General features: G+C 40.5%; 1 protein-coding gene across 1 annotated transcript; it reads right to left on the bottom strand.

Moving 5' to 3' along the window:
- Positions 1–221: 221 nt before the first annotated feature.
- On the bottom strand, positions 222–689 carry LOC123088127 (dynein light chain LC6, flagellar outer arm-like). Its single transcript, XM_044510294.1, has 2 exons — positions 552–689; positions 222–383 (listed from the first exon to the last, which is right to left on the bottom strand). The coding sequence occupies exons 1-2, from the start codon at positions 687–689 to the stop codon at positions 222–224; spliced, it is 300 nt and encodes a 99-aa protein (XP_044366229.1).
- Positions 690–25,464: the final 24,775 nt, after the last annotated feature.

The raw sequence follows: 25,464 nt of genomic DNA, 5'->3' as shown, positions 1-25,464 counted from the left end.
ACCATGTGGAAGTATAAATGGATCTTCCATAGCCATTATTTAAACTGATCAGATCGTTAACTATTGCTGAATGCCGAACCATTGAGATCGTTAACTATCGCTGAAGAACAAAAACAGCATGTAAAATGCCACCATCAGATCAGAACTCACGTAAACCTACAGACCAGGAAAATGCATCACAAGTTGTATGCTCACCTTGTCACTTAAACCTACAGACCAGATCAGCACGGCAGCGGTTGCTCATCCGCCATGCCTTTGAAGACGAGGAACCTGAGCAACTCGAACTTGAAGTATATGAAGCTCCCCTTGCTGTGCGTGAAGTAGCAGCCGAAGTTGCAGCCCACCACGCACTGCCACCCCGGGCCATGGATCGTGTCGAACTCCTGCAGTGCAGCTGTCCAAATCAGATCCAATCATTCGGCATCACTTGCGCAGCTAACTACTGGTTTATGTTCAAGTACATCGTTCTTTCTCTTGCAAGACTGTCTCTAGCTTGTTACTTGCAAATTCAGAGGCTGTAGATTTGGGGGCAGTATTGGCAAGTTTCTCACCTTCTTGATGTGCGTCGTGATGCTCCGGCAGTCGAGGACGTCGAAGCGGTCGAGCGCCCTGGACGCTGCCGACGTGGCCTGCAGCTGCATCTTGGTCGGCATGTCGGTGTCCTCCACCGTCGCCTTCCCTTCCAGCATCCTGCTCGCTCGAGTGGATGAACAGCCGCGCGCATGGACCGGAGGTTGGGGGGAACAGCCGCTACAAGCACAAAGAGTGAGAGAGGGGGGATAGAGGCGAACCACCACCATACCAAATCAAGAAAAAAACTGAAATCTGAGAGGGGAGATGGGTCAGACCTTGAGGAGCAGAGGGAGATTTGGGAGACCATGATGTATTTGGGAGGGGGAGACCATCCTGGTCGCCATGGGAGGGCTCGCCGGAGAGGAGATCGCTGCTGCCGGCGCGCATCCTTGCAGATTGATGAAGAACCGGTCGTCCTCGAGCAAATCAAGGCCATCCCGGAGATGGATTGGCGCTTGAGGGCTCGGGATTCACCGGTGCAGCGTGGGATCGAGTTGGAGGCGACCAAAACCCTAGCCACCACGGGCTATGGATTTGGGCTCCCCCTGCCATGGCCATGGTCGCGGGGTAGGAGTTGGGCTTGAGCTGGGCTGGATCTGGAGGCCGCCGGCGGGGCTGGTTGATAGGAGGTCGCCGCTGGCAGGTGGGATCGGGGGAGAGGATTGGATCAAATCGTGGGAGGTGCGGCGTCGCGACAAAGAAGACTTGGAAGGGGAGAGGAGGAGAAGGGAGCGAGGAAAGAAAGGAGGCGGGGGGTGGATGGAAAATGACTAGGGTTTCGGAGTTAGTGTGGAAGGGTTGAGGACGGCCGTTGGATCCGCGAGCATCGGACGGCGTATGATGCACGATCCGCGTGAGAGGTCCACGGACCAATCAGAGTGCAGTATGATGTTGTGACCATCTAAATAGGTCATAGTTGCCTAAAAATAATGCATTAAAATTATGTCAGCTATTTTATGACTTGAGAAATTCAAAAAGAATGGAAAACCTTCTCATTGTGTCACCAAAACGTGAACAAGTTTTCATAAAAAAAATAACAAACATGAAAATGGATAAATATCTTTAAAAAGGTGTCGTCAGACATGAGTTTTTTAGCAAAAAAGATATTTTCCATTTTTCAAATCCCTGAAATGAGTTTTTTGTGTGAAGGACCTATAATATCTTTGTTGACAAATTGGATCAAATCAATTTTTTAAAATATTAGGCCATATTTAATGCACAATTGACCAAATGGTTGGGTGTAAAAAGTTTTGATCCACCTCTCGTGAAAAAGACAAATTTCCGCCGATTCAGGTGGAAGCGGGTCAAATTTGAACTGTAGCTACGTTGTAGTTTGCTCTTTATTTTTTCCAAAACTAATTTCTAGGTACATAAGTATCTATTTAATCAGAGAAACACCAAAAAAATTCCAAGATTCAACCACTAGATAGGAACAGTCATTCCCGCCGTTTTAACCGCATTTTGAAATAGGCATAAAAAATTGAAAAAAAAATCAAAAAATTGGGAAACCTTCGCATTGTGTCATTATATGTGGCCAAGTTCCCAGGAAAAATAATAAACTTGTAATACGGAAATTATTTAAAAAAAGTGTTCTCAGAAACAAGCTATCATGTGTGGAGATCAATGGCTTTCAAGTGAAATGATTAATCTTATGGCCACATTCATGGCATAGTTTGTTCAAATGATCTCATATTGTTCACAAGGGTGCATATTGGAATGGCAAACAATGTTGCTTAAGGAAGTTTTCATTTTCTTTGGACGAAAAAACTATTTTCCATTTTTCGAGTGCCCAAAAGGAGGTTTTTTCGTGAAGGACCTCCTAAATAATTGTTGCAAAATTGGACCAAATCATTTTTCTAAAATACTAGGACAAATTTAATGCACAATTGACAAAATGGTTGGGTGTAAAATTTTTGATCCACCTCTCATGAAAAAGACAAATTTCCGTCGATTCAGGTGGAAGCGGGTTAAATTTGAACTGTAGCTAGCTTGTAGTTTGCTCTTTATTTTTTCCAAAACTAATTTCTAGGTACATAAGTATCTATTTAGTCAGAGAAACACCAAAAAAATTCCAAGATTCAACCACTAGCTAGGAACGATCATTCCCGCCGTTTTGACAGCATTTTGAAACAGGCATAAAAAATTTAAAAAAAATCAAAAAATTGGGAAACCTTCGCATTGTGTCATTATATGTGGCCAAGTTCCCTGGAAAAATAATAAACTTGTAATACGGCAATTATTTAAAAAAAGTGTTCTCAAAAACAAGCTATCATGTGTGGAGATCAATGGCTTTCAAGTGAAATGATTAATCTTATGGCCACATTCATGGCATAGTTTGTTCAAATGATCTCATATTGTTCACAAGGGTGCATATTGGAATGGCAAACAATGTTGCTTAAGGAAGTTTTCATTTTCTTTGGACGAAAAAAGTATTTTCCATTTTTCGAGTGCCCAAAAGGAGGTTTTTTCGTGAAGGACCTCCTAAATAATTGTTGCAAAATTGGACCAAATCATTTTTCTAAAATACTAGGACAAATTTAATGCACAATTGACAAAATGGTTGGGTGTAAAAATTTTGATCCACCTCTCGTGAAAAAGACAAATTTCCGTCGATTCAGGTGGAAGCTGGTTAAATTTGAACTGTAGCTAGCTTGTAGTTTGCTCTTTATTTTTTCCAAAACTAATTTCTATGTACATAAGTATCTATTTAATCAGAGAAACACCAAAAAAATTCCAAGATTCAACCACTAGCTAGGAACGATCATTCCCGCCGTTTTGACAGCATTTTGAAACAGGCATAAACAATTTAAAAAAAATCAAAAAATTGGGAAACCTTCGCATTGTGTCATTATATGTGGCCAAGTTCCCTGGAAAAATAATAAACTTGTAATACGGCAATTATTTAAAAAAAGTGTTCTCAGAAACAAGCTATCATGTGTGGAGATCAATGGCTTTCAAGCGAAATGATTAATCTTATGGCCACATTCATGGCATAGTTTGTTCAAATGATCTCATATTGTTCACAAGGGTGCATATTGGAATGGCAAACAATGTTGCCTAAGGAAGTTTTAATTTTCTTTGGACAAAAAAACTATTTTCCATTTTTCGAGTGCCCAAAAGGAGGTTTTTTCGTGAAGGACCTCCTAAATAATTGTTGCAAAATTGGACCAAATCATTTTTCTAAAATACTAGGACAATTTTAATGCACAATTGACAAAATGGTTGGGTGTAAAAAATTTTGATCCACCTCTCGTGAAAAAGACAAATATCCGTCGATTCAGTTGGAAGCGGGTTAAATTTGAACTGTAGCTAGCTTGTAGTTTGCTCTTTATTTTTTCCAAAACTAATTTCTAGGTACATAAGTATCTATTTAATCAGAGAAACACCAAAAAAATTCCAAGATTCAACCACTAGCTAAGAACGATCATTCCCGCCGTTTTGACAGCATTTTGAAACAGGCAAAAAAAATTTAAAAAAAATCAAAAAATTGGGAAACCTTCGCATTGTGTCATTATATGTGGCCAAGTTCCCAGGAAAAATAATAAACTTGTAATACGGCAATTATTTAAAAAAAGTGTTCTCAGAAACAAGCTATCATGTGTGGAGATCAATGGCTTTCAAGCGAAATGATTAATCTTATGGCCACATTCATGGCATAGTTTGTTCAAATGATCTCATATTGTTCACAAGGGTGCATATTGGAATGGCAAACAATGTTGCTTAAGGAAGTTTTCATTTTCTTTGGACGAAAAAAATATTTTCCATTTTTCGAGTGCCCAAAAGGAGGTTTTTTCGTGAAGGACCTCCTAAATAATTGTTGCAAAATTGGACCAAATCATTTTTCTAAAATACTAGGACAAATTTAATGCACAATTGACAAAATGGTTGGGTGTAAAATTTTTTGATCCACCTCTCGTGAAAAAGACAAATTTCCGTCGATTCAGGTGGAAGCGGGTTAAATTTGAACTGTAGCTAGCTTGTAGTTTGCTCTTTATTTTTTCCAAAACTAATTTCTAGGTACATAAGTATCTATTTAATCAGAGAAACACCAAAAAAATTCCAAGATTCAACCACTAGCTAGGAACGATCATTCCCGCCGTTTTGACAGCATTTTGAAACAGGCATAAAAAATTTAAAAAATATCAAAAAATTGGGAAACCTTCGCATTGTGTCATTATATGTGGCCAAGTTCCCTGGAAAAATAATAAACTTGTAATACGGCAATTATTTAAAAAAAGTGTTCTCAGAAACAAGCTATCATGTGTGGAGATCAATGGCTTTCAAGCAAAATGATTAATCTTATGGCCACATTCATGGCATAGTTTGTTCAAATGATCTCATATTGTTCACAAGGGTGCATATTGCAATGGCAAACAATGTTGCCTAAGGAAGTTTTCATTTTCTTTGGATGAAAAAACTATTTTCCATTTTTCGAGTGCCCAAAAGGAGGTTTTTTCGAGAAGGACCTCCTAAATAATTGTTGCAAAATTGGACCAAATCATTTTTCTAAAATACTAGGACAACTTTAATGAACAATTGACAAAATGGTTGGCTGTAAAAAATTTTGATCCACCTCTCGTGAAAAAGACAAATATCCATCGATTCAGCTGGAAGCGGGTTAAATTTGAACTGTAGCTAGCTTGTAGTTTGCTCTTTATTTTTTCCAAAAATAATTTCTAGGTACATAAGTATCTATTTAATCAGAGAAACACCAAAAAAATTCCAAGATTCAACCACTAGCTAGGAACGATCATTCCCGCCGTTTTGACAGCATTTTGAAACAGGCATAAAAAATTTAAAAAAATCAAAAAATTTGGAAACCTTCTCATTGTGTCATTATATGTGGCCAAGTTCCCAGGAAAAATAATAAACTTGTAATACGGCAATTATTTAAAAAAAGTGTTCTCAGAAACAAGCTATCATGTGTGGAGATCAATGGCTTTCAAGCGAAATGATTAATCTTATGGCCACATTCATGGCATAGTTTGTTCAAATGATCTCATATTGTTCACAAGGGTGCATATTGGAATGGCAAACAATGTTGCTTAAGGAAGTTTTCATTTTCTTTGGACGAAAAAACTATTTTCCATTTTTCGAGTGCCCAAAAGGAGGTTTTTTCGTGAAGGACGTCCTAAATAATTGTTGCAAAATTGGACCAAATCATTTTTCTAAAATACTAGGACAAATTTAATGCACAATTGACAAAATCGTTGGGTGTAAAAATTTTTGATCCACCTCTCGTGAAAAAGACAAATTTCCGTCGATTCAGGTGGAAGCGGGTTAAATTTGAACTGTAGCTAGCTTGTAGTTTGCTCTTTATTTTTTCCAAAACTAATTTCTAGGTACATAAGTATCTATTTAATCAGAGAAACACCAAAAAAATTCCAAGATTCAACCACTAGCTAGGAACGATCATTCCCGCCGTTTTGACAGCATTTTGAAACAGGCATAAAAAATTTAAAAAAAATCAAAAAATTGGGAAACCTTCGCATTGTGTCATTATATGTGGCCAAGTTCCCTAGAAAAATAATAGACTTGTAATACGGCAATTATTTAAAAAAAGTGTTCTCAGAAACAAGCTATCATGTGTGGAGATCAATGGCTTTCAAGCGAAATGATTAATCTTATGGCCACATTCATGGCATAGTTTGTTCAAATGATCTCATATTGTTCACAAGGGTGCATATTGGAATGGCAAACAATGTTGCCTAAGGAAGTTTTCATTTTCTTTGGACGAAAAAACTATTTTCCATTTTTCGAGTGCCCAAAAGGAGGTTTTTTCATGAAGGACCTCCTAAATAATTGTTGCAAAATTGGACCACATCATTTTTCTAAAATACTACGACAAATTTAATGCACAATTGACAAAATGGTTGGGTGTAAAAAATTTTGATCCACCTCTCATGAAAAAGACAAATATCCGTCGATTCAGGTGGAAGCGGGTTAAATTTGAACTGTAGCTAGCTTGTAGTTTGCTCTTTATTTTTTCCAAAAATAATTTCTAGGTACATAAGTATCTATTTAATCAGAGAAACACCAAAAAAATTCCAAGATTCAACCACTAGCTAGGAACGATCATTCCCGCCGTTTTGACAGCATTTTGAAACAGGCATAAAAAATTTAAAAAAAATCAAAAAATTGGGAAACCTTCGCATTGTGTCATTATATGTGGCCAAGTTCCCAGGAAAAATAATAAACTTGTAATACGGCAATTATTTAAAAAAAGTGTTCTCAGAAACAAGCTATCATGTGTGGAGATCAATAGCTTTCAAGCGAAATGATTAATCTTATGGCCACATTCATGGCATAGTTTGTTCAAATGATCTCATATTGTTCACAAGGGTGCATATTGGAATGGCAAACAATGTTGCTTAAGGAAGTTTTCATTTTCTTGGGACGAAAAAACTATTTTCCATTTTTCGAGTGCCCAAAAGGAGGTTTTTTCGTGAAGGACCTCCTAAATAATTGTTGCAAAATTGGACCAAATCATTTTTCTAAAATACTAGGACAAATTTAATGCACAATTGACAAAATGGTTGGGTGTAAAAATTTTTGATCCACCTCTCGTGAAAAAGACAAATTTCCGTCGATTGAGGTGGAAGCGGGTTAAATTTGAACTGTAGCTAGCTTGTAGTTTGCTCTTTATTTTTTCCAAAACTAATTTCTAGGTACATAAGTATCTATTTAGTCAGAGAAACACCAAAGAAATTCCAAGATTCAACCACTTGCTAGGAACGATCATTCCCGTCGTTTTGACAGCATTTTGAAACAGGCATAAAAAATTTAAAAAAAATCAAAAAATTGGGAAACCTTCGCATTATGTCATTATATGTGGCCAAGTTCCCTGGAAAAATAATAAACTTGTAATACGGCAATTATTTAAAAAAAGTGTTCTCAGAAACAAGCTATCATGTGTGGAGATCATTGGCTTTCAAGCGAAATGATTAATCTTATGGCCACATTCATGGCATAGTTTGTTCAAATGATCTCATATTGTTCACAAGGGTGCATATTGGAATGGCAAACAATGTTGCCTAAGGAAGTTTTCATTTTCTTTGGACGAAAAAACTATTTTCCATTTTTCGAGTGCCCAAAAGGAGGTTTTTTCGTGAAGGACCTCGTAAATAATTGTTGCAAAATTGGACCAAATCATTTTACTAAAATACTAGGACAACTTTAATGCACAATTGACAAAATGGTTGGGTGTAAAATTTTTTGATCCACCTCTCGTAAAAAAGACAAATATCCGTCGATTCAGTTGGAAGCGGGTTAAATTTGAACTGTAGCTAGCTTGTAGTTTGCTCTTTATTTTTTCCAAAACTAATTTCTAGGTACATAAGTATCTATTTAATCAGAGAAACATCAAAAAAATTCCAAGATTCAACCACTAGCTAGGAACGATCATTCCCGCCGTTTCGACAGCATTTTGAAACAGGCATAAATTTTTTTAAAAAAATCAAAAAATTGGGAAACCTTCGCATTGTGTCATTATATGTGGCCAAGTTCCCTGGAAAAATAATAAACTTGTAATACGGCAATTATTTAAAAAAAGTGTTCTCAGAAACAAGCTATCATGTGTGGAGATCAATGGCTTTCAAGCGAAATGATTAATCTTATGGCCACATTCATGGCATAGATTGTTCAAATGATCTCATATTGTTCACAAGGGTGAATATTGGAATGGCAAACAATGTTGCTTAAGGAAGTTTTCATTTTCTTTGGACGAAAAAACTATTTTCCATTTTTCGAGTGCCCAAAAGGAGGTTTTTTCGTGAAGGACCTCCTAAATAATTGTTGCAAAATTGGACCAAATCATTTTTCTAAAATACTAGGACAAATTTGATGCACAATTGACAAAATGGTTGGGTGTAAAAATTTTTGATCCACCTCTCGTGAAAAAGACAAATTTCCGTCGATTCAGGTGGAAGCGGGTTAAATTTGAAATGTAGCTAGCTTGTAGTTTGCTCTTTATTTTTTCCAAAACTAATTTCTAGGTACATAAGTATCTATTTAATCAGAGAAACACCAAAAAAATTCAAATATTCAACCACTAGCTAGGAACGATCATTCCCGTCGTTTTGACAGCATTTTGAAACAGGCATAAAAAATTTAAAAAAAATCAAAAAATTGGGAAACCTTCGCATTGTGTCATTATATGTGGCCAAGTTCCCTGGAAAAATAATAAACTTGTAATACGGCAATTATTTAAAAAAAGTGTTCTCAGAAACAAGCTATCATGTGTGGAGATCAATGGCTTTCAAGCGAAATGATTAATCTTATGGCCACATTCATGGCATAGTTTGTTCAAATGATCTCATATTGTTCACAAGGGTGCATATTGGAATGGCAAACAATGTTGCCTAAGGAAGTTTTCATTTTCTTTGGACGAAAAAACTATTTTCCATTTTTCGAGTGCCCAAAAGGAGGTTTTTTCGTGAAGGACCTCCTAAATAATTGTTGCAAAATTGGATCAAATCATTTTTCTAAAATACTAGGACAACTTTAATGCACAATTGACAAAATGGTTGGGTGTAAAAATTTTTGATCCACCTCTCGTGAAAAAGACAAATATCCGTCGATTCAGTTGGAAGCGGGTTAAATTTGAACTGTAGCTAGCTTGTAGTTTGCTCTTTATTTTTTCCAAAACTAATTTCTAGGTACATAAGTATCTATTTAATAAGAGAAACACCAAAAAAATTCCAAGATTCAACCACTAGCTAGGAACGATCATTCCCGCCGTTTTGACAGCATTTTGAAACAGGCATAAAAAATTTAAAAAAATCAAAAAATTGGGAAACCTTCGCATTGTGTCATTATATGTGGCCAAGTTCCCAGGAAAAATAATAAACTTGTAATACGACAATTATTTAAAAAAAGTGTTCTCAAAAACAAGCTATCATGTGTGGAGATCAATGGCTTTCAAGCGAAATGATTAATCTTATGGCCACATTCATGGCATAGTTTGTTCAAATGATCTCATATTGTTCACAAGGGTGCATATTGGAATGGCAAACAATGTTGCCTAAGGAAGTTTTCATTTTCTTTGGACGAAAAAACTATTTTCCTTTTTTCGAGTGTCCAAAAGGAGGTTTTTTCATGAAGGACCTCCTAAATAATTGTTGCAAAATTGGACCAAATCATTTTTCTAAAATACTAGGACAACTTTAATGCACAATTGACAAAATGGTTGGGTGTAAAAAATTTTGATCCACCTCTCATGAAAAAGACAAATATCCGTCGATTCAGGTGGAAGCGGGTTAAATTTGCACTGTAGCTAGCTTGTAGTTTGCTCTTTATTTTTTCCAAAAATAATTTCTAGGTACATAAGTATCTATTTAATCAGAGAAACACCAAAAAAATTCCAAGATTCAACCACTAGCTAGGAACGATCATTCCCGCCGTTTTGACAGCATTTTGAAACAGGCATAAAAAATTTAAAAAAAATCAAAAAATTGGGAAACCTTCGCATTGTGTCATTATATGTGGCCAAGTTCCCAGGAAAAATAATAAACTTGTAATACGGCAATTAGTTAAAAAAAGTGTTCTCAGAAACAAGCTATCATGTGTGGAGATCAATGGCTTTCAAGCGAAATGATTAATCTTATGGCCACATTCATGGCATAGTTTGTTCAAATGATCTCATATTGTTCACAAGGGTGCATATTGGAATGGCAAACAATGTTGCTTAAGGAAGTTTTCATTTTCTTGGGACGAAAAAACTATTTTCCATTTTTCGAGTGCCCAAAAGGAGGTTTTTTCGTGAAGGACCTCCTAAATAATTGTTGCAAAATTGGACCAAATCATTTTTCTAAAATACTAGGACAAATTTAATGCACAATTGACAAAATGGTTGGGTGTAAAAAATTTTGATCCACCTCTCGTGAAAAAGACAAATTTCCGTCGATTCAGGTGGAAGCGGGTTAAATTTGAACTGTAGCTAGCTTGTAGTTTGCTCTTTATTTTTTCCAAAACTAATTTCTAGGTACATAAGTATCTATTTAATCAGAGAAACACCAAAAAAATTCCAAGATTCAACCACTTGCTAGGAACGATCATTCCCGTCGTTTTGACAGCATTTTGAAACAGGCATAAAAAATTTAAAAAAAATCAAAAAATTGGGAAACCTTCGCATTGTGTCATTATATGTGGCCATGTTCCCTGGAAAAATAATAAACTTGTAATACGGCAATTATTTAAAAAAAGTGTTCTCAGAAACAAGCTATCATGTGTGGAGATCAATGGCTTTCAAGCGAAATGATTAATCTTATGGCCACATTCATGGCATAGTTTGTTCAAATGATCTCATATTGTTCACAAGGGTGCATATTGGAATGGCAAACAATGTTGCCTAAGGAAGTTTTCATTTTCTTTGGACGAAAAAACTATTTTCCATTTTTCGAGTGCCCAAAAGGAGGTTTTTTCGTGAAGGACCTCCTAAATAATTGTTGCAAAATTGGACCAAATCATTTTTCTAAAATACTAGGACAACTTTAATGCACAATTGACAAAATGGTTGGGTGTAAAATTTTTTGATCCACCTCTCGTGAAAAAGACAAATATCCGTCGATTCAGTTGGAAGCGGGTTAAATTTGAACTGTAGCTAGCTTGTAGTTTGCTCTTTATTTTTTCCAAAACTAATTTCTAGGTACATAAGTATCTATTTAATCAGAGAAACACCAAAAAAATTCCAAGATTCAACCACTAGCTAGGAACGATCATTCCCGCCGTTTTGACAGCATTTTGAAACAGGCATAAAAAATTTAAAAAAAATCAAAAAATTGGGAAACCTTCGCATTGTGTCATTATATGTGGCCATGTTCCCTGGAAAAATAATAAACTTGTAATACGGCAATTATTTAAAAAAAGTGTTCTCAGAAACAAGCTATCATGTGTGGAGATCAATGGCTTTCAAGCGAAATGATTAATCTTATGGCCACATTCATGGCATAGTTTGTTCAAATGATCTCATATTGTTCACAAGGGTGCATATTGGAATGGCAAACAATGTTGCCTAAGGAAGTTTTCATTTTCTTTGGACGAAAAAACTATTTTCCATTTTTCGAGTGCCCAAAAGGAGGTTTTTTCGTGAAGGACCTCCTAAATAATTGTTGCAAAATTGGACCAAATCATTTTTCTAAAATACTAGGACAACTTTAATGCACAATTGACAAAATGGTTGGGTGTAAAATTTTTTGATCCACCTCTCGTAAAAAAGACAAATATCCGTCGATTCAGTTGGAAGCGGGTTAAATTTGAACTGTAGCTAGCTTGTAGTTTGCTCTTTATTTTTTCCAAAACTAATTTCTAGGTACATAAGTATCTATTTAATCAGAGAAACATCAAAAAAATTCCAAGATTCAACCACTAGCTAGGAACGATCATTCCCGCCGTTTTGACAGCATTTTGAAACAGGCATAAAAATTTTTAAAAAAATCAAAAAATTGGGAAACCTTCGCATTGTGTCATTATATGTGGCCAAGTTCCCAGGAAAAATAATAAACTTGTAATACGGCAATTATTTAAAAAAAGTGTTCTCAGAAACAAGCTATCATGTGTGGAGATCAATGGCTTTCAAGCGAAATGATTAATCTTATGGCCACATTCATGGCATAGTTTGTTCAAATGATCTCATATTGTTCACAAGGGTGAATATTGGAATGGCAAACAGTGTTGCTTAAGGAAGTTTTCATTTTCTTTGGACGAAAAAACTATTTTCCATTTTTCGAGTGCCCAAAAGGAGGTTTTTTCGTGAAGGACCTCCTAAATAATTGTTGCAAAATTGGACCAAATTATTTTTCTAAAATACTAGGACAAATTTGATGCACAATTGACAAAATGGTTGGGTGTAAAAATTTTTGATCCACCTCTCGTGAAAAAGACAAATTTCCGTCGATTCAGGTGGAAGCGGGTTAAATTTGAAATGTAGCTAGCTTGTAGTTTGCTCTTTATTTTTTCCAAAACTAATTTCTAGGTACATAAGTATCTATTTAATCAGAGAAACACCAAAAAAATTCAAAGATTCAACCACTAGCTAGGAACGATCATTCCCGTCGTTTTGACAGCATTTTGAAACAGGCATAAAAAATTTAAAAAAAATCAAAAAATTGGGAAACCTTCGCATTGTGTCATTATATGTGGCCAAGTTCCCTGGAAAAATAATAAACTTGTAATACGGCAATTATTTAAAAAAAGTGTTCTCAGAAACAAGCTATCATGTGTGGAGATCAATGGCTTTCAAGCGAAATGATTAATCTTATGGCCACATTCATGGCATAGTTTGTTCAAATGATCTCATATTGTTCACAAGGGTGCATATTGGAATGGCAAACAATGTTGCCTAAGGAAGTTTTCATTTTCTTTGGACGAAAAAACTATTTTCCTTTTTTCGAGTGTCCAAAAGGAGGTTTTTTCATGAAGGACCTCCTAAATAATTGTTGCAAAATTGGACCAAATCATTTTTCTAAAATACTAGGACAACTTTAATGCACAATTGACAAAATGGTTGGGTGTAAAAAATTTTGATCCACCTCTCATGAAAAAGACAAATATCCGTCGATTCAGTTGGAAGCGGGTTAAATTTGCACTGTAGCTAGCTTGTAGTTTGCTCTTTATTTTTTCCAAAAATAATTTCTAGGTACATAAGTATCTATTTAATCAGAGAAACACCAAAAAAATTCCAAGATTCAACCACTAGCTAGGAACGATCATTCCCGCCGTTTTGACAGCATTTTGAAACAGGCATAAAAAATTTAAAAAAAATCAAAAAATTGGGAAACCTTCGCATTGTGTCATTATATGTGGCCAAGTTCCCAGGAAAAATAATAAACTTGTAATACGGCAATTATTTAAAAAAAGTGTTCTCAGAAACAAGCTATCATGTGTGGAGATCAATGGCTTTCAAGCGAAATGATTAATCTTATGGCCACATTCATGGCATAGTTTGTTCAAATGATCTCATATTGTTCACAAGGGTGCATATTGGAATGGCAAACAATGTTGCTTAAGGAAGTTTTCATTTTCTTGGGACGAAAAAACTATTTTCCATTTTTCGAGTGCCCAAAAGGAGGTTTTTTCGTGAAGGACCTCCTAAATAATTGTTGCAAAATTGGACCAAATCATTTTTCTAAAATACTAGGGCAAATTTAATGCACAATTGACAAAATGGTTGGGTGTAAAAAATTTTGATCCACCTCTCGTGAAAAAGACAAATTTCCGTCGATTCAGGTGGAAGCGGGTTAAATTTGAACTGTAGCTAGCTTGTAGTTTGCTCTTTATTTTTTCCAAAACTAATTTCTAGGTACATAAGTATCTATTTAATCAGAGAAACACCAAAAAAATTCCAAGATTCAACCACTTGCTAGGAACGATCATTCCCGTCGTTTTGACAGCATTTTGAAACAGGCATAAAAATTTTTAAAAAAATCAAAAAATTGGGAAACCTTCGCATTGTGTCATTATATGTGGCCAAGTTCCCTGGAAAAATAATAAACTTGTAATACGGCAATTATTTAAAAAAAGTGTTCTCAGAAACAAGCTATCATGTGTGGAGATCAATGGCTTTCAAGCGCAATGATTAATCTTATGGCCACATTCATGGCATAGTTTGTTCAAATGATCTCATATTGTTCACAAGGGTGCATATTGGAATGGCAAACAATGTTGCCTAAGGAAGTTTTCATTTTCTTTGGACGAAAAAACTATTTTCCATTTTTCGAGTGCCCAAAAGGAGGGTTTTTTGTGAAGGACCTCCTAAATAATTGTTGCAAAATTGGACCAAATCATTTTTCTAAAATACTAGGACAACTTTAATGCACAATTGACAAAATGGTTGGGTGTAAAATTTTTTGATCCACCTCTCGTAAAAAAGACAAATATCCGTCGATTCAGTTGGAAGCGGGTTAAATTTGAACTGTAGCTAGCTTGTAGTTTGCTCTTTATTTTTTCCAAAACTAATTTCTAGGTACATAACTATCTATTTAATCAGAGAAACACCAAAAAAATTCCAAGATTCAACCACTAGCTAGGAACGATCATTCCCGCCGTTTTGACAGCATTTTGAAACAGGCATAAAAAATTTAAAAAAAATAAAAAAATTGGTAAACCTTCGCATTGTGTCATTATATGTGGCCAAGTTCCCAGGAAAAATAATAAACTTGTAATACGGCAATTATTTAAAAAAAGTGTTCTCAGAAACAAGCTATCATGTGTGGAGATCAATGGCTTTCAAGCGAAATGATTAATCTTATGGCCACATTCATGGCATAGTTTGTTCAAATGATCTCATATTGTTCACAAGGGTGCATATTGGAATGGCAAACAATGTTGCTTAAGGAAGTTTTCATTTTCTTTGGACGAAAAAACTATTTTCCATTTTTCGAGTGCCCAAAAGGAGGTTTTTTCGTGAAGGACCTCCTAAATAATTGTTGCAAAATTGGACCAAATCATTTTTCTAAAATACTAGGACAAATTTGATGCACAATTGACAAAATGGTTGGGTGTAAAAATTTTTGATCCACCTCTCGTGAAAAAGACAAATTTCCGTCGATTCAGGTGGAAGCGGGTTAAATTTGAACTGTAGCTAGCTTGTAGTTTGCTCTTTATTTTTTCCAAAACTAATTTCTAGGTACATAAGTATCTATTTAATCAGAGAAACCCCAAAAAATTCAAAGATTCAACCACTAGCTAGGAACGATCATTCCCGTCGTTTTGACAGCATTTTGAAACAGGCATAAAAAATTTAAAAAAAATCAAAAAATTGGGAAACCTTCGCATTGTGTCATTATATGTGGCCATGTTCCCTGGAAAAATAATAAACTTGTAATACGGCAATTATTTAAAAAAAGTGTTCTCAGAAACAAGCTATCATGTGTGGAGATCAATGGCTTTCAAGCGAAATGATTAATCTTATGGCCACATTCATGGCATAGTTTGTTCAAATGATCTCATATTGTTCACAAGGGTGCATATTGGAATGGCAAACAATGTTGCCTAAGGAAGTTTTCATTTTCTTTGGACGAAAAAACTATTTTCCATTTTTCGAGTGCCCAAAAGGAGGTTTTTTCGTGAAGGACCTCCTAAATAATTGTTGCAAAATTGGACCAAATCATTTTTCTAAAATACAAGGACAACTTTAATGCACAATTGACAAAATGGTTGGGTGTAAAATTTTTTGATCCACCTCTCGTGAAAAAGACAAATATCCGTCGATTCAGTTGGAAGCGGGTTAAATTTGAACTGTAGCTAGCTTGTAGTTTGCTCTTTATTTTTTCCAAAACTAATTTCTAGGTACATAAGTATATATTTAATCAGAGAAACACCAAAAAAATTCCAAGATTCAACCACTAGCTAGGAACGATCATTCCCGCCGTTTTGACAGCATTTTGAAACAGGCATAAAATTTTTTAAAAAAATCAAAAAATTGGGAAACCTTCGCATTGTGTCATTATATGTGGCCAAGTTCCCAGGAAAAATAATAAACTTGTAATACGACAATTATTTAAAAAAAGTGTTCTCAGAAACAAGCTATCATGTGTGGAGATCAATGGCTTTCAAGCGAAATGATTAATCTTATGGCCACATTCATGGCATAGTTTGTTCAAATGATCTCATATTGTTCACAAGGGTGCATATTGGAATGGCAAACAATGTTGCTTAAGGAAGTTTTCATTTTCTTTGGACAAAAAAACTATTTTCCATTTTTCGAGTGCCCAAAAGGAGGTTTTTTCGTGAAGGACCTCCTAAATAATTGTTGCAAAATTGGACCAAATCATTTTTCTAAAATACTAGGACAAATTTGATGCACAATTGACAAAATGGTTGGGTGTAAAAAATTTTGATCCACCTCTCGTGAAAAAGACAAATTTCCGTCGATTCAGGTGGAAGCGGGTTAAATTTGAACTGTAGCTAGCTTGTAGTTTGCTCTTTATTTTTTCCAAAACTAATTTCTAGGTACATAAGTATCTATTTAATCAGAGAAACACCAAAAAAATTCCAAGATTCAACCACTAGCTAGGAACGATCATTCCCACCATTTTGACAGCATTTTGAAACAGGCATAAAAAATTTAAAAAAAATCAAAAAATTGGGAAACCTTCGCATTGTGTCATTATATGTGGCCAAGTTCCCTGGAAAAATAATAAACTTGTAATACGGCAATTATTTAAAAAAGTGTTCTCAGAAACAAGCTATCATGTGTGGAGATCAATGGCTTTCAAGCGAAATGATTAATCTTATGGCCACATTCATGGCATAGTTTGTTAAAATGATCTCATATTGTTCACAAGGGTGCATATTGGAATGGCAAACAATGTTGCCTAAGGAAGTTTCATTTTCTTTGGACGAAAAAACTATTTTCCATTTTTTGAGTGCCCAAAAGGAGGTTTTTTCATGAAGGACCTCCTAAATAATTGTTGCAAAATTGGACCAAATCATTTTTCTAAAATACTAGGACAACTTTAATGCACAATTGACAAAATGGTTGGGTGTAAAATTTTTTGATCCACCTCTCATGAAAAAGACAAATATCCGTCGATTCAGCTGGAAGCGGGTTAAATTTGAACTGTAGCTAGCTTGTAGTTTGCTCTTTATTTTTTCCAAAACTAATTTCTAGGTACATAAGTATCTATTTAATCAGAGAAACACCAAAAAAATTCCAAGATTCAACCACTAGCTAGGAACGATCATTCCCGCCGTTTTGACAGCATTTTGAAACAGGCATAAAAAATTTAAAAAAAATCAAAAAATTGGGAAACCTTCGCATTGTGTCATTATATGTGGCCAAGTTCCCAGGAAAAATAATAAACTTGTAATACCGCAATTATTTAAAAAAAGTGTTCTCAGAAACAAGCTATCATGTGTGGAGATCAATGGCTTTCAAGCGAAATGATTAATCTTATGGCCACATTCATGGCATAGTTTGTTCAAATGATCTCATATTGTTCACAAGGGTGCATATTGGAATGGCAAACAATGTTGCTTAAGGAAGTTTTCATTTTCTTTGGACGAAAAAACTATTTTCCATTTTTCGAGTGCCCAAAAGGAGGTTTTTTCATGAAGGACCTCCTAAATAATTGTTGCAAAATTGGACCAAATCATTTTTCTAAAATACTAGGACAAATTTAATGCACAATTGACAAAATGGTTGGGTGTAAATTTTTTTGATCCACCTCTCGTGAAAAAGACAAATTTCCGTCGATTCAGGTGGAAGCGGGTTAAATTTGAACTGTAGCTAGCTTGTAGTTTGCTCTTTATTTTTTCCAAAACTAGTTTCTAGGTACATAAGTATCTATTTAATCAGAGAAACACCAAAAAAATTCCAAGATTCAACCATTAGCTAGGAACGATCATTCCCGCCGTTTTGACAGCATTTTGAAACAGGCATAAAAAATTTAAAAAAAATCAAAAAATTGGGAAACCTTCGCATTGTGTCATTATATGTGGCCAAGTTCCCAGGAAAAATAATAAACTTGTAATACGGCAATTATTTAAAAAAAGTGTTCTCAGAAACAAGCTATCATGTGTGGAGATCAATGGCTTTCAAGCGAAATGATTAATCTTATGGCCACATTCATGGCATAGTTTGTTCAAATGATCTCATATTGTTCACAAGGGTGCATATTGGAATGGCAAACAATGTTGCCAAAGGAAGTTTTCATTTTCTTTGGACGAAAAAACTATTTTCCATTTTTCGAGTGCCCAAAAGGAGGTTTTTTCGTGAAGGACCTCCTAAATAATTGTTGCAAAATTGGACCAAATCATTTTTCTAAAATACTAGGACAGCTTTAATGCACAATTGACAAAATGGTTGGGTGTAAAAAATTTTGATCCACCTCTCATGAAAAAGACAAATATCCGTCGATTCAGGTGGAAGCGGGTTAAATTTGAACTGTAGCTAGCTTGTAGTTTGCTCTTTATTTTTTCCAAAAATAATTTCTAGGTACATAAGTATCTATTTAATCAGAGAAACACCAAAAAAATTCCAAGATTCAACCACTAGCTAGGAACGATCATTCCCGCCGTTTTGACAGCATTTTGAAACAGGCATAAAAATTTTAAAAAAATCAACAAATTGTTAAACCTTCGCATTGTGTCATTATATGTGGCCAAGTTCCTAGGAAAAATAACAAACTTGTAATACGGCAATTATTTTAAAAAAGTGTTCTCAGAAATGAGCTATCATGCGTGAAGATTCATGGCTTTCAAGCCAAATGATCATTCTTATGGCCACATTCTTGGCATAGTTTGTTCAAATTATCTCATATTATGCACAAGGGTGCATCTTGGAATTCCAAACAATGTTGCCTAAGGGAGTTTTCATTTTATTTGCACGGAAAATACATTTTCCATTTTCCGAGTGCCCGAAAGGATGTTTTTTTGTGAAGGAACTACCAAATAATTGTTGCAAAATTGGACCGAATCATTTTTATAAAATACTAGGCCATATTTAATGCACAATTGACAAAATGGTTGGGTGTAAAAAATTTTGATCCACCTCTCGTGAAAAAGACAAATTTCTGCCGATTCAGTTGGAAGCGGGTCAAATTTGAACTGCAGCTGCCTCATAGTTTGGTATTTATTTTTTCCAAAAATCATTTCTAGTTACATAAGGACCTATTTAATCATAAATACATGGTTTGGTGGCAATACGTCGAGGTTTGGGCGGTGGCCGAGGGCCCCAACTCTAGAGCGCGTAAACTCGCATGCCCGCCCCATGGTCACATCGTGACCGTGGCGTTGCCATGTGTTCTGGGTGGCCTAGGCATGTCTAGTGGGTTGGGCACTCCCTCGGTTGGTGCTAGGAAGAAAATTACAACATAAGATTCTCACGAGGACACCGATCGATGCTCAAACATGAATTAGCAGCCAAGTGTTTGATTAGCGGTACGGGAAATGTACATGGCTAATGGGCGTGAGTTTTGGCTGAGGATGATCAGTTACTAAGAAGACCGTCTTCACAAATTTTCAGCTCAAAAGGAGGAGCCTAGGTGGTACTTGCTTTGCAAACCACCACACTGGACATAAATACGAATGTTGAAGCTCGGCTCAAAATAATGAATGGATTGAGCTGGCATTTGGTGGAGGATCGTTATTTGGTCATAGGAAAGCACTGTAGAAAATGGATACTATTTGGACATGCCAAAGTGGTAATTCCTTCACAAACTGTTACTCTGAACAGAATAGGAAAATGAATATTTTTGAATTATTTTTGAACTAGGCAAGGAAGATTTTTACATATTTGACGAAGATATGACCCAAAGAATTTATGAGAGTTTTTTTGGGAATTTTGGGAATGACAGAAATATAGGTTGCTTCACAACCTAGGGCAAAAACAGCCACATGGACATGACACATAGGCAAAACTGATGAGGTGGCGCCTAGTCATAGCAACCCACCACAATTTACAAGGCTATGACCATCTATATTGGTCGTTCACAACTAGGAATAAGGCAGCGGACTAGCGTTGTTTGCTTTATGACCATTTCGTGTAAGGAAATTACGACCTTTCTGCCAAAAATGGTCGCAATGGTTTAGGGTTTGGAGCCCCCCGAACAACTTTTGACCAATTGGTCTGAAATGGTCATAGATCTATGACCAATTCTTCCAGGGTCACTGACAGAAGGTCACAAGTTGATATATTTCTAGTAGTGAATATGTATAAGAAAATTCCAGATAAGGCCTTGGAAACACATAAGTTTGGGTCAGTCTACTACTTGTTGTCTGGTTTGGCCACCATAAACACCATATTGAGGCACACTCTGTTGCACGAAAAAGCTAAGTCATGCCAACCTTTAAACTCTTCTCCTTAATATGAGGTTATCATCCTTGGAGATTCTGCCTATGTATGTAAAACCTATACGCAGAGGGGCCCTCCCGCAATTGGCAACGCCTTTGTTCTGTTTCGAGTCCGCTCGACAGTTCAAGCGGCCGCGTCGAGAGCGGCAGGATAGCCTTCCGCCATCAGCAACGCTCTTGACTCTGACTCGGGTCAAACTTGATAGATCGAGCGGCCACGTTGAGGGCGGTAAGGTGGTTTGCCCGGCAGCAAGCACACCCGGCAGGCTAATGAGGATCTGTCCTCAAGATGCCTCCCTGGGTTTACGCGCCGGGAAGCCCACCCAGTTAGCGTAGGGTGGACATACAAAGGAAAATTGAACAAGAAAATAACATGCATAATGTCAAGAGTACTGCAGAGTTATATTACATAAATTGCCGCCGCGGTTCTAACTAAAGAGAGCAATTGTCTTGATCATGAACTTGCAGCAGTGGTAAGAAATGGGGTGCCTAGTCCCGACGTTGGCCCTCCAACCTCTTGATTTTGTCGATGAGGCTGAGGATGGGCTTGATACGCTCATGGAGCGCCGCGATGTCAGCATCGTCTGGCAAGCTCTTCAGCACAACTTCGAAGTCGAGGTCAGGATGCCAGTGCGCTATCTTGGCAAGCACCCCGGTCAGGATGCCCCGGCAAAGCATCCGGGACTCCTCGGCCAGGGAGGCCGTCCGATCGGAGTGAAGCCGCTCCAGAGCGCCGACGACCTTCTCAAGGCACAGGGTCAGATTGGCGTTGGGGCTTAGGCTCGCCTCCGGGGCGTACCTCATGTTTGGTATCCCCATGGTTCCCAACTGCGTGGCGGCCGATTCCGCAACGGCGGCGAGGCATTCAAGCCAAAGCTTCTCGCCCGCCACGTGGTCCTTGAGGTTGGCGGTCTTGTTCATCCGCAGCTGCGCCTCAGTCTCCAGCTCCTTGGTCAGGATCCCCTCTCAGGCTTTGGCCTCCGACAACATCTTCCCGAGATCCCCCACCTTCCGCTTCAGGTCTCTGATGGAGTTGTTGGCGTCGGAGAGTTCTCTGGCCTTGCTGATGTACGCGCACTGCGCCTCCACCAGGGCACCATTGAGCGTGTCCTTCTCCATGGACAGCTTCAAAGCTTGCTCCTCCAGCTCCTTCACCTTACCGGCGTGGGCCAGAGCCTGGGCATTGAGTGCCTCCTGATGCCTCTGCTCCAGCTCTTGGGTCCACCGCACGAAGAGCTTGTCCACCTCTTCATCCTTGCTGCGGAGCGTGGCGACAAGCTCCTCCTCACGCTCGGCAAGATCCTCCTCCTAGGAGTTCAATGCGGCCTCGCACTGGGTTCGGACGGCCGCGGCTTCATCGGCCAATTTCTTTGCCGTCTCCTGGGCTTTCTCGACGTCGGCCAACTTCAGGGTGAGATCCATGTTGCGCTTGGCCAGCTCTCCCTAGGTGGCCTTCGCTCGTCCTTAGCCTGGTGGAACCAGTTCTACCCCTCGGCGAGGCGCCCTTCGAAGTCCGACTCCGCCTTCTCCACCACCGCCATCCTGGACTTGGCCTTGTCCAGACGGGCGCGGTGGAGCGCCTGAAGCTTCCGGAAGCCGGTGCCCATGGCCTGGAGCAGCCGCTCCTCTTGGAAGCCAACGCCAGCAATGCCCAGCTCATCGACGACTTCGAGCCCAGCGGCGGCAAGCACCTCCTCGTTGAACACCTCTCCCTCAAGGGGAGCCCTGGTGCTCGACGCGCCTAGGAGGTGGACGAAGAGGTCGTCGCTCACTCTCAAGTACCTACCGGAGCCGGAGGCAGCGGAGGAGGAGGGTAGGTCATCAAACACCACCTCCTTGGCAGCACCCTTGCCGGCTTCCCCCGAAGGTCCTTGCTGGGCTCCTCGGCAGGCTCCTTGGCGGCGTCCTCAGCAGCACCCTCGGCACCCTCCTCGGCTGCGATATTCTCGGCCTGCGCCGCGCCATCCGCGCCGACGTCCTTGATGACGGTGTGGACGTCCTCTGAGTCCATCGAGGAGGGGTCTGGATGCCAAGAAGGAGACAGGGCGGGGCCGAGATCAAAAGCCAGTAAGGAAAGGAAGAAAAGAAGAACACAAGCGAAAATGGAGGGCGAGTGGCCTACCCGTGCCAGGCCGAGAGGCGGAAGTCCCTTCTCCGCCAAGGTTTGGCATTGAGGCGAAGCCGCCGGCTCCCGTCTTCTCCTCCTCCTCCTCCGTGTGCATGGCCTCGGCGCTTGGTTCCCTTGTCGGGGACGCCACTCGGGGCGGCGTGGTCGACGGGGGCGACATGATGGGGGAAGCCCTCTGCGGCTCCCCTTGATGTTGCTCCCCTCCTACATCCACGGTATGGTTAGTACCAAAGGATCGTGCATTGCGCATGTTAATGAAGGATGGGTGATGAAATCATGCTGGGGGCTGGGCTGGGGGCTGCTGTCCGGGCTGCTCAACACCACCAACGGCGTGCCGGAGGTGCTTGCCGGGAGCTTGCGACTTGTCGCAATCCTGGCCCTCTTCACCCTCTGGGCCAGCGTCTCCACGTCCCTGCAAGATAAGGATAATTCAGAATGGATGGCACCATTGGAGAAAAAAGGGGGGGCAGGGAGAAAGCAGAGCTTACTCTTCCTCCTCCTCCTCCTCCTTTGCTGCTTTCCTCTTCTTCTCCGGGCTGAGGGGCCCGAAGTTAAACGTAATCCCTGCACCGATATTTGCCGGTGAGGGGGGAGGCATCGGCATCCGGACGTGCTTGGACGACGAAGAAGCAGATGCCTTCTTCTTCGAAGCCACGGCCTTCGCCGCTTTCTTCGTCGCCACCGCCCTCGTCTGGCGCACAGGCACCTCCTGGGCCTGCCGTAGCTGCGCGGCCTGGTCATGGCAGACCGGCTCGCCGGAGGTGGCCCGCCGCAGGACCCGCCCTTTTTCGGCGATTGGAGGGTCGATAGTCGCGGTCTTCTCCCCCTTGCCCTCCCCCTCCGAAGACCCATTGGATGCATCCTCAACAAGAGGGGCCCCGATGCCGGCATCGTTGGCTGCTGCCCATCGGGCGAGCTCCTCTTCCTCCGCCTCCGCTGCGGCCTTGTCCGCCACGCCGCCGGTGCTGCCGGCCTCCTCGACGAGCTTTGCCTCCTCCACAGCAAGCCTCGCCTCCTCCACCCTGGCAATGATGTAGTCCAGTTCCGCCGGAGAGGTGGCCTGGATAAGCTGCGGCTCGGCGGTGACGTACACCTCATCTAAGGTGTCGAAGAACTCCTGCACCTGGAGCTCGTCCGGCTCGACCCAGTTCGGGTCAAGGCCATGCGCGTTGAAGAGCGGCATCATGGAGATGATCTCGGACCGGCGAGAGTTGTTGCTCAGCGGGACCACCCCCGCCGACAACTTGAAAATAGGCTCCTTGACGACCTTGCCGGCCTTCAAGGCAGCCGTGGCAAGCTTGCCGGACCGCTCCACCTCGCCTTCGTCATTAACATCGAGCTGGAAGATCCGCTGACAGAGACGGGCGTGCCGCAGCACCGTCAGTTTGTTGTCGAGGCCGAGGCGGAGCCTCATGATGTTGGCAGAGTTCGTGAAAAGCCAGGCCAGCCTCCCCTTATCATGCAAGGGAGCACTTCGGCGGGAGATGAAGTCCGCCCCGATCATCTCAAGGGTGAGCCCGGCCTGGGTAAGCCGAAGAATCCTGGTGGTGGCGATCATGAGCTTCGCGTCGTCGGCATCGACATTGCCCCAATCCCCCCATGCACCAGCGGCTCCTGGCGAACCTCGTAGAATGTTGGCGGGTCCTTCTCCTCAATCCAGCACCACTGGCCCCGCCATTCTTCCCACCTCTCCTTTGTGGCGCCGTCCGGGTACGCCCTGTTGGCCCTCGGGATCCAGGCGACACAGCCAGAGATGGCGCCCCCTTTTTGGATCCGAGGGGAGAAGAAATGGAGAAAGAGCGCTGTGTTGGGGTGCACCCCGGCGAAGCCCTCGCAGAGGTGTGCGAAGAGAGCCATGAATGCCACAACATTTTGGGTGAAATCCAGAAGGTGGAAGCCGTAGGTGTGCATGATATCCTTGAAGAAATCAGAAAAGGGGGGGCAGAGCCCGCATGTGAAGTAGTCAACAAAGAAGGGGTACCGATTTGGGGAGGCCCGGGCACTGGCCGGGACGACATGCGTGGCTGGATGCCTCGTCTTCTCTCCTCCAGTATTCACCCCGCACAGATCCTTGAACATCTCCTGGAGCTCGGACACGTCGACTGTTGAGGGGAAGTAGGCGAACTGCGGCCATCGCGCCACCAGCTTGCTCTCCGGCTGCTCCATCACCCCGACGTTGAGGGAGTCCTGTATTAGCGGGTATCCGGACAGCCGGACTATATAATTTCGCCGGACTATTGGACCATGAAGATACAAGACTCAAGACTCCGTCCCGTGTCCGAAGAGGACTCTCCTATGGGTGGAAGACAAGCTTAGCGATCCGGATATTAGATTTCCTTCTTTGTAACCGACTCTGTGTAAACCCTAGCCCTCTCCGGTGTCTATATAAACCGGAGGATTTAGTCCTGAGAGACAGAATCATAATCACCATAGGCTAGCTTCTAGGGTTTAGCCTCTACGATCTCATGGTAGATCAACTCTTGTAATACTCATATCATCAATATCAATCAAGTAGGAAGTAGGGTTTTACCTCCATCAAGAGGGCCCGAACCTGGGTAAAACATCGTGTCCCTTGCCTCCTGTTACCATTAGCGTTAGACGCACAGATCGGGACCCCCTAACCGAGATCCGCCGGTTTTGACACCGACAGATGTCCTTAGCCACCCCCTTGCTTTTGGTGGACTTGGGCGCCATGGCCAATACGAGAAGCAAGAAAGTAGAGGATGGCGGAAGCGCAACAGCGATGGACGAAAACGGGGGGGGGGGGCTCGAGAAGGAGGAGGAGAGTGGGCGCCGTCTCTGAGATTGGAGGACGCGCAAGGAGGGGGGTAAAGTGAGCAGCGTGCCCGCGGTTATTCGTTTTTACGGGGAAGGCGCGGGCCGCCTCCTTTCCCATTAACTATGATACGACGCATGCCACCCACGTCATGCGCACGCGCACGACCCCCACGTCGCGCGTTCAGCGTAGGTCG

Source organism: Triticum aestivum, chromosome 1B (genome assembly GCF_018294505.1).
Source record: "Triticum aestivum cultivar Chinese Spring chromosome 1B, IWGSC CS RefSeq v2.1, whole genome shotgun sequence".
Lineage (NCBI taxonomy): Eukaryota > Viridiplantae > Streptophyta > Magnoliopsida > Poales > Poaceae > Triticum > Triticum aestivum.
The sequence above is the reverse complement of the archived record's forward strand: the minus strand, read 5'-3'. Positions and strand labels throughout refer to the sequence as shown.